Source organism: Ptychodera flava, chromosome 4 (genome assembly GCF_041260155.1).
Source record: "Ptychodera flava strain L36383 chromosome 4, AS_Pfla_20210202, whole genome shotgun sequence".
Classification (NCBI taxonomy): domain Eukaryota; kingdom Metazoa; phylum Hemichordata; class Enteropneusta; family Ptychoderidae; genus Ptychodera; species Ptychodera flava.
Genome location: NC_091931.1, coordinates 5547763 through 5557996, shown reverse-complemented (window position 1 = coordinate 5557996; position 10234 = coordinate 5547763). Strand labels below are relative to the sequence as shown.

Sequence of the window (10234 nt, the reverse complement as noted above, 5' to 3'; positions counted from 1 at the left end):
TAGTTTTCGAATGATAATAGGAGTGTATCCTATGCAGTCATTTTATTTTCGTTGAAATTGGGATATTTAAAAATTTCCTTGACCAAACAAAGGGCCGTGCAAAATTGGATACAACGAACAATAATGATGGGAAAAGTACCCCCTATATATTGTCAATGGGCATTCCCTTGATCAGATCCCGAAAATGGCTTCCGCGTGTCACCTGATCAACGATCAACGGAAAGGGATTCCCCCAAATACTGATCGGGCGGAATCAAACTTCGAAGCGACCAAACCGTTCGATAGATTATGTGTTGCTTTTAAAATTGAGTGAATCCTGATTGTTTCTCGTAAAATAGCTCTTTTATATGTAATTTGGTGTGATTATTAATTGAAGTATTTTATTTTTTCAAGAGGGCGCACTTCACATCGCTGGAGAAGAGGAACAAACGAGTCAGTTGGGTCAGGCGAGAATGGTGCGGTCGTACGTGAACTCACAAGTAAACTGACTACGTGATTGTAGTGTATGTTGTGAGTTGCTCGTCGCTGGTACCGTAGCTCCTTACACCATATCCAGATTGAGCGAAGTAATCGCTGTAACTATTGTAATTTCAAGCCCACCAATGATGGTTATTTAAAAGCAGTGCATCTATAAACTCGCATCCTGCCCCCAAACCGGCCCATCCACCCTCGACCCCCAATCGTTGATGTAGATTAGGGTAACCTAATTTTCGTTCCAGATGGCTGTTTTCTTACGAAATACTGGAAATGGTGTATGTGTACGTCTGACAAAAGTATGGAACCGAGCCATTTGTCGGACAGATCTGATAGTATGTCATCAACGACATACCTACAGTTCAAGTAAGTGTATGTGAACTAGGCTGAAGTCCGGTCCATTAGCTGCACGGTATGGCCATTATATACGGGGTCGGAGTACGAATGGCTTTTAACTTCATATAACTTACTGGGTAGAATTTCACATTGTTACTGTTAGCGGGTCGCAAGGCCACTTAGAAACGCAACTGTGTTCTATAGTTCATGAAAGATTATTAAAATTCAGTCATTTTAAAAATTTACTTCAATTTTTCTCGGCTGGTTTATTTCTATTCCTAGCATAAAGGCTGCATTTTAAAGGGATTGGGTTTTTGTCAGCACTCATGTATCATAACTTTGACTCGTCAAATTATGAGATTTGCTTAGTGTATAGCTTCGCTGTATGTCATTCTATACCTGCTGTCTCCAGTACAGAGATGGGTGCATCAGGCATGATGTACAACTATAAACAAATACACTTAAAACTATGTATAATCATACTGTTGACTTTAATCATATTAATGTAAATACAGGAGTGGCTTATCTTCCCATTGTTATTTAGCATTTACAAAAGTGTTTTCATGAAACTTTTGAACAGGAAAGTGTACAGTTGATTTCATTACTATGGTGATAGTATACTGAAGCTGTACCGAACAATTTGTTTGTTTGGTTACAGGTCCACAAATACAAAGTCAGCTGAAGACAACTGCTAAGAAAGTAAGCATTCCCACAAGGAATCTTGGCCAGCCAACCCCATACACTCATCCACATCTGATGAAGTATGGTGATGTCACACCAGGAATCGGTGCAGCAGAGTTTGTCCAACGAAGGACAAAACTGATGTCAGAGATTGGTAAATTATCAGCCAGTGAAAAGGGGAAGAAACATATTGTGGTGGTACCCTCACATCCAAAAATGTACATGACGGATGAGATTCCATACCCTTTCAGGCAAAGTACAGACTTTCTATATCTCTGTGGTTTCCAGGAGCCAGACAGTATACTTATATTAGAGAGTCTACCAGACAGACATCTACCTGCTCATAAAGCAACCTTATTGGTGCCAAAGCGAGATGCCCATAGGGAGTTATGGGATGGTCCCAGAAGTGGCACACAAGGTGCAACTGATTTCATTGGTGTTGATGTTGCATATGAAAATGGCGGCCTTGCGGAATTTCTGGAACAGCTGTCTCAGCACAATAATATCGTTCTCTGGTATGATTTCCTGAAACCTACACACCCTGAATTCCACAACAAGATAATGAAACAGCTTATACTACCAGTCCGTAATGCAGGAAATGCAATCAAGACGCTGGAAGAGACGCTTCATAGAATGAGAGTGATCAAATCACCTGCTGAACAAGAATTGATGAGGCAGTCTGCTTCCATAGCATCTCACGCTTTTATCAATGTCATGAAATTTTCAACACCTCTCATAAACGAATCAGACATTTACGCCAGGATAGACTATGAGTGCCGGATTCATGGAGCTGAGTTTCTTGCATATCCCCCGGTAGTTGCCGGTGGCAACAGAGCCAACATCTTGCATTACGTTAACAATAACCAGATAGTGAAACCGGACGAGCTTATTTTGATGGATGCAGGATGTGAATATCATGGTTACGCAAGCGATATCACCCGAACTTGGCCAGTCAGTGGAAAGTTCACACCACCACAGAGGACATTATATGAAGTGGTGCTGGATGTTCAGATGAAATGCCTGGAGATGTGCTCATTGCCAAATATTACTCTTGATCAGATCTACAATTCCATGCTGAAAATGCTGGGCTGTCATCTGCAGGATCTTGGTATTCTATCAAGGCAACTTGATGAAATGGATACTCTCAAGGTATGCATTATTACACAGTCAGCGCACTCAAATTGACCTTGAGTGACCCCAAAACGACCTTTGATCCTGGTATTTGTGTCAGCATCGGTATGAATCTATCTGCTTGATTGAACTCTGCCACAGTCAACGGCATTCCCTGAATTTGTAGTGAATAATTGGAAAATATATTTTTGAGCAGAATCTTACATTTTCCTTACAATACAGTGTTGTACAATTGTTACATGCCCCACAGGTACCAGCATGTATTGCAAGGTCATGTAGGAGTCATGAAAATGGCCTGTTTGCTTATGCTAAATAAGCAATGTACGCGGAAGTGTACAATATGACAGTGTTTCGTGAAATCCAGTCCACATTATCATTGCCTATTGTGGTAATATCAACATGTTCTTTTACTAATATCAAGAAATCAGTGGTTATTGTGGTATAATGATACATTGAACCATGTTACAAGATAGACTAAATCATCTAAAAACATGTGACATCATGTCAAGGAACATAATAATAACTATAGTTGGGACTTCACCAGTTTAAAAATCGAGTTTCTGGTTTATGTTCTGTCCAGCATGCCAGTAAATACTGCCCTCATCATGTTGGTCATTATCTTGGAATGGACACTCATGACACACCAAGAGTGCCAAGAAGTGTCAACTTACAGCCAGGAATGGTCATCACCGTTGAACCAGGTATGGTATAATTACAATCAATAACGTGATACCATCAGTCTATTTCCTCATTAAAAATTATCAGAGATTAAGAATTAAAAATTAATGATATTGAAATCAGATAAAAGCATTCACCAGACATGTAGATTCTGTGCAATTATTCAATGTTCAGGACCTGCAGTGTCATCTATGAATCTCTGATTCTAAGCTGTTCTTTTATGTAATATATTGAACATACCACAAGATACATATATTTGCATGTTTGATGCCAGTTGACACGTTTCCTGAAATGCTATGAAAAATGCCTTCCAATGAGTCTAGTTGGTCACCATTGCACATCAAGATATGTTGTAGCAATTAAAGATTAAGGACACCAGTTAGGGTCATTATCAGCAATATGGAGGGGTAGAAGCAGTATGGATTTGTAAGGTTGAAAATTCACCTTAATTCAGAATTCATACAGCATCTGAACTCTGTCAACAGTAATGGCACATATTACTCATATCTGGCTGTGATTACCAGACGAGTACTGTACTGGGTAATTCAACATACTTTACAAGTATTCACAAAATTTTTTAGATGATACATAGAACTCTGAAAAAAATTGTCAAATTTTACAGTTACTGGGGCTTTAAGCTGTTCCACCTGTATTTCCATGCAAAGAAGTTGAGCTACTTCCCATCAAACTATAAATAAAAGTATAACAGTCCAGGTTATGTCTCAATAGAGCACAGTACGATTGACCAATCAGTAAACCTCAGTCGCCAATGTCATGAATAATTAATTGTGTAAACGTAGGCTTATAGATTGCAATGAGTTCGGAACTTTTTGGGTAGGTTTCACTCTTTATTTTGAGCACTCAGTAATTTTTAGATGTAAACGTTACGCACATGGTTCAGTATGGTGGGGATGGCAATGGACACAGGTGGTTAGTACATCAAAAGTTACTTTGTTGGATGGTGTTTGTGGATAGGTACCACCACTCCTAGAAATCATGTTTAGACCCTTGTAAACTTACAGTAACTTATTTGTCACAAAATATCAACAATTTTTGGCCAAATTTTAATTGAACTTTGCCAGTTTTAGTATGGAGAATTTTTAAAGCTTTGCAACGATGGGTCAACTGTTCTTGTCATTTATCGGAGCATGATGGAGCATGAATTTCTCAATCATTATGAATGACCTGGTATGAATGACCCTTCTCAGACTCTTGGCTCAAAGTGTACCTGATCAAATTGCTGAAAAATTAATCAAAAAGCAAGAAAAGAGAACGAAAAATGTCCAAGTACTCACTGTCAAACATGGTCAAGGGGAAAGAAATGCAGAAAACTTAATCCTTACAATTTTTTTACACGGGAGAATGTCACAAATCTACTTGCGCTGACACACTTCTGGGTATAGCCAACAGTCGTGCTCGATCAACTCATGGATCTGTTAGGTCAGATTGCGATCTCATGTCAAAGTGAACAACAAAACTTTTAACCGTAATTACATATACAGTATGCGATTATTTCTTGCCTTAACCCTCCTTACATACATGGTACACCATTGGCTGTCCCCAACCATGCTTTATTGAGACATTACCCGGACTGATTAAGGCAGTGTGCACCTCGAAATGGAAAGACTTAAACTTTTGCTCAAACCTTCCTCAACGAAAATTTATACCATTAAAGATAAAAAATTAGGGATCACCACACAAATTTTGGTACTAAGGAAAGAAATTACTTTAAATTTACCAGTATTTGGCATATGAAGTGGCTGCCATCCCTGTGTTAACTCTGGTGAAAAGTGTAGCTACTCCGTTAGCTTTAAAATGGACTTCTGTAAATGGTAGACCTGAAAAATATTGTAAAAGTTTGAGAATCTGAATTTCTGTCATGTGTATTTCTGTCATGTACATTCTATCTGAATTGAAAGTTTTAACTCTGTACTCTATGTAGGGCTCTAATATCTTGATTTTCTGGAATTTTCAGGTGTTTATATTCCACTGAGCGACACAAACGCACCATCTGAATATCGTGGTATTGGAATCCGTATAGAGGATGATGTTCTCATTACAAAGGATGGAACTGCAGAAATATTGACATCACAGTGTCCAAAACAAGTTAAAGACATTGAAAATCTTTTTAGTGGAACTATGTTCCCCTGGTGAACATTCTTTATAAAATTGGGATAGAAGTGGGTGAGAAAGATTCTTGTTTTCCTCCTTTGGTTTCTAACTTCATAAACATATCTTTATGCCTTCTACATAAGCAGTACTAACCTACGCCAGAGTTGTGGCGCCCAAACAGGATTTCGATGGCAGGGTGTTCAAAATGGTTTTTTCAAACAGGTGTCAAATTGTGATTGACAGGTAGCCCAGGGCAAAATGAGAATATGAGAGAGTGTGTCAAAATAGGTGCTTTGACTTACTCAAGATATTTATCTATTTTTCAATTCACAACTAAACATGATATATCAGCACATCAAACTGCCAAGGCATTGTTATTCTACTAATTATAACTACTACTTCTTTACTATTACTATAGTACTAACATTTCTACTATGACTATTACTGCTACTAATGCAGAAAACAGTATCTGAATATTTGCCAGCAGACCTTCAGTTCAGCCTCTTTGAACTTGTCTCATATTACTGGAGGTTAATATACAGAACATTACCATCCGTAAGTTCAAACTGTAATCAGATTCATTCAATTTGTTGCTTTTTATACATTTTTTCATGTTGATGATGACAAACAAATAATGAAATTGGACCATACCAGAAGGTATCTGTTATCTGTGAATTTTTGAAGTTAAAATACCAACAGTACAGATAATAGTGTATGAAAGGTTTGGCAGTTTCTTCTACGAAATTCAAAATTATTTTCGATATAACGTTCCCCATATCACGTAAAATCTTAAGTTCATGAAATCCATGCATGCAAAGCTCCAACAGTGAATGTTCTGATATCAGGAGTTGTTCATTCTTGTTATATATTTGCCAGCATATGTGTTCCTAGTATGCAGCATACCTGTCTTCCCTATCGGCTGATTGAATTACCAGACTGAATAAATTGAAATTTTAATTTTTCCAGCAAATATTTAGATGACTAAGGGCTCTACTTTCACACAACTACAATTATTAAGTTTTGTATAACTAATAAATACTACTTCTATTAACATTACCCTATTTCTCCTACTTTTTATATTTCTACCTCACTTCCCTATAAACTTGCAAATTGCTTTTAACACTTCCAAAATTCTTTTATCATTACATTAAGACAACAGGACAGCTGGTGTACCCTCCCATATGTAATTACAGAGGGTATCTGGTATGTCACAATGCACACATACTACAAAGAGTTAAAAGCTGTCAGATACACAATAATGATTCACTATGGATTGTTTTACATTTGTAAAACAATGTAATATCACAACTAAAACATTTCTACATGCTAATGGGCCATTCTTTGAATTTAAAGCGTTTAAAAAATTTAATGTACAGTATTGTGATGGTATGCCAAACAGTCATTGACACTCACTCACATGCATCTAACAGTATCAAGACTTATCAAGTATGAAGTTGATTTTTAAAGATTCATGAGTATTTGATATCCATGAAGTAACATCTCCAATGCCACATTATACACAGTAAAACCAAAACTTGAAACATTTCAAAAACATTTTACACAATTCAAGACAACTTTATGCCACAGCAGTCAGATGTTGTCAAGAGACTTTAAACATAAAATTCCACCAGAAATTTTCTTGGATCAAAACGTTTGGAAGTAACTTGCTTTTGTCAATCAGAGTCACAACATTTTTGTATTTTTCACAAGATGAGTTGAATCGGTGTTGTCCAGAATTGTAAATGATTACAATAGTGTGTGAATGGATGTGATTCCCAAGTGTTTTGGCTTTTATGTACCAGGGCTGAAGCCCAAGTACATTTTAATTTACAGCTGGTATTTTCAGTTTAATCACCGTTACTGGTGTTTTTTCCAGAAACCAACGTTTAATGTGCAATTTGCATTCGGTAGATTTGTCAGGTTGTTGATCGGTCATTTGCTATGCATCAGTGTGAACTAGATCTGCCACTTGAGGGCGCTCCTTTCTGGAGTGTGGGTAGTCCCCTTCAGTGATAGCTTTTGTCTCCTGTCAGTTCTAGCCATAGAAGAGAGTTTCATGATATCACAAACAAACATATCGGGAGTAAGAAGATCTATGGAGATACTATTGTTCATTCATTCTGATTTCTGTCAACAAAAACCTCTTCATCTGTGATCTGCAAAAAACAGAAATTAACTGATTTTGGTATGCAACCAATTCCAGCCATGCAGCAACACAATGTTGTATAGTTTATCAGTTTTAAAGCAAAGCATGTTAGCTTCTGCAGCTATTTGTAAGACATGTTACGGCATGTTTATTCAAATGACATATATGTATTTATGTATTGTACATTATGCCTCATGCAATTGCAAGTATCCCTATGTTGAAAAGCAAGTGCCAAAACTAGCATATCAAATGAAGTGTGTGCCTCATTGACTTTCACAATATCCAGTGGTTCTACTCCAGAACAAAAAGGATACGATGTGTTCTACAGACTCAGTACAATCAAAAGATCATGTGATGGTGGTACTAACAAACCTATGTGTATGGAAATTCATATATTTTGTTTGTGTTTGTGTATGTGGTTTTGTTTTGTACCATGGTCAATTTGCATACTACCAGTATGTTTAACCTGTTGACCCTGACATGGTATGAAATACAAGTGTTTCAGCAGGTTGAAATGTGTGCATCCAATTTCTGGCAATTCTAACATTGTCTATGTAGCAAATCTGGTGGAGAGTTGCCAGTCACTCCACATCTCGATGAGAGGAAGAATGGGCGATGACAAAGCTATTTGTAGCCAAGAAGTAGGCTGTTGGTTTGTGATTTATTTTCACCAGGCATGTAAACAAGAGGAAGTGCTGAATGTAGTGGGTTGACAGTTTACTTTGATGTTATATTTACCATGGAATTTGAATCATTTACATATTCCACATTTTGTATCTTTCAATCCTTGACTTGTAGAGTTTTTTTCGCAAATGTTAACATGTGTTGAATTTATGAGCCTATAATAAGAGCAATGCTATCATCCACCATTATAGTGAGTTGTACTGTGACAAAATGGAAAATAATGTGTTTTTTCATGCAATATTTATCCTTTTATTCAATATTTATCGTGTGGAGAAATTTGTGCTTTGGTATTAAGGAACCTCCATTTCCAATATAGGCATACTAGTTTGCCATGTTCAGATGTAAGGAATCATCTGGTATTGAGATGCTGATATTGTGCAGTGCTCCATTTTTCATTGTAACAACATTCAGCAACTCTTTGTCTCAGATAATGAACCAGGGGAGAAGTGTTTCTTTGCATTACCATTGTAACATGTACTTTGAAATCATTACAAATGAACATGAGGGTCGAATCACTCCGGGCAAATTTTCTGTCTGTTCCCAAAATGGCCAAATTCTTTGTTGTTTGTGTACATTCTTATTCAAACTGTCCAATAATTTAATATCATGATAAATTTGAATCAGTCATTTGCAAATGTCTATGGAACAACAGTACAGTGAGTCCACGCAGCCATGTATACCTTTATTTGACTATTTGACGTCATCTCTGAGACTGCAGTTTGAGATATCTCATCAATTAGGTAAAATAATATCTCAGCTTCCATTCGGCATTACCTATAAGTGCCTCATACTTCCATTATCAGGCAAATCCAAAAAAGAGTATACATTGTCACGTAAGGTAATCAAATATGTCATGAAATTGTTTTTAGAGTATAGTGCTCTGTTTACAGTTTAATATTTCACAGACTTGATAATTACGAGAGTATTGTTGGAACTTTGTACTCAAAACAAGTGGATGTGCTGCTTTGTTGATCTAGATGGTAATCATTGTTTGTTCAGCACCATTGCACGATTTCTCAGATGATTTTGAATACTTTGCCTTTCCCAAGATTGTGGATTAAAATTTACATTTCAGTCTCTTTTGCTGACCTGGCAACTGTACATGATCAATGATTTGAAATTCAAAATTGGTACAGTGGTATTGAAAAGAACAAAGATCTTTGGATCATGGAAAGATTACAAGTAGTTCAGTTGAAGTCAACGAACACACTGTGTTGGGCCTAAATTCTAGAAGTTGTGTTTTGCCAAAGGCAGTTTTGTCAGGTTTTCTTTTCCAATGTACAATGTTGTGTTTGTAGTTTATAAATTCAGGGACAATAAACTGTTAAATCATCCTATTTTGTCAACAATCATTTGAATTACAAGAAATTACAATGATTCATATCTTTTGACTTTCATTTTTGCTGTCTTTCAAATATGTCAAGACAGTGCTCACAGCAATGAAAGGAAAGTGTTAAAAGGTTGGTCAAGGAGGAATGTTCTTCATAAAAAAAATCAAAAGATGTGAATTGAAAATGTTCTTGTGTTTCAGTAATGTTGTATATCAGTAAAAACACTTGTCCATGAAATAGTAAATTTGTTTTCTGTGACTGTATTCCAAGTCTTGTCATAATCAGCAACACAAGCAAAATTCATCACATTTGGAGCAGCAATTTCAGAGATAGAAACAAAAACTTTTTAAAAATATATATGCAAATTACCAATAATTTTACCTAATATGAAACTGTAATATGCCTTTTCATTCACTGATGTTATTGTGAGCTATATCTGTACCAAATTTCACCAAATTTAGTGCAGTCATCTTTGATATATACCTTCAATTAAAATAATTGTTAAATACACAAATTAGCAATTAGCTGATTTGAAGCTACATGTATGCAATACTATTCACTATAGTTGTATCTTTTTATCATTAATGCATGTTGAGTACTTCCACTTAGATGTGTCCCTAATTGTAAACAGTTGCCGAATATGTAATGATGTGGACGGACA

At 36.5% G+C, this 10234-nt stretch overlaps 1 protein-coding gene across 1 annotated transcript; it reads left to right on the top strand.

The window, feature by feature from the left end:
• The first annotated feature begins 171 nt into the window (after positions 1–171).
• LOC139130781 (xaa-Pro aminopeptidase 3-like) lies at positions 172–9579 on the top strand. Its single transcript, XM_070696572.1, has 4 exons — positions 172–840; positions 1469–2640; positions 3203–3323; positions 5276–9579. Exons 1-4 carry the CDS (start codon positions 720–722, stop codon positions 5452–5454), a joined length of 1593 nt encoding a protein of 530 aa, XP_070552673.1. The 5' UTR covers positions 172–719; the 3' UTR covers positions 5455–9579.
• Positions 9580–10234: the final 655 nt, after the last annotated feature.

Bases quoted from the DNA above. Each gene is read 5' to 3' on its own strand.
- LOC139130781 (XM_070696572.1), top strand. From the start codon at position 720: ATGGCTGTTTTCTTACGAAATACTGGAAATGGTGTATGTGTACGTCTG. The intron at 841-1,468 runs GTAAGTGTATGT...GTTTGGTTACAG, and splicing joins ACGACATACCTACAGTTCAA to GTCCACAAATACAAAGTCAG. The intron at 2,641-3,202 runs GTATGCATTATT...TGTTCTGTCCAG, and splicing joins ATGAAATGGATACTCTCAAG to CATGCCAGTAAATACTGCCC.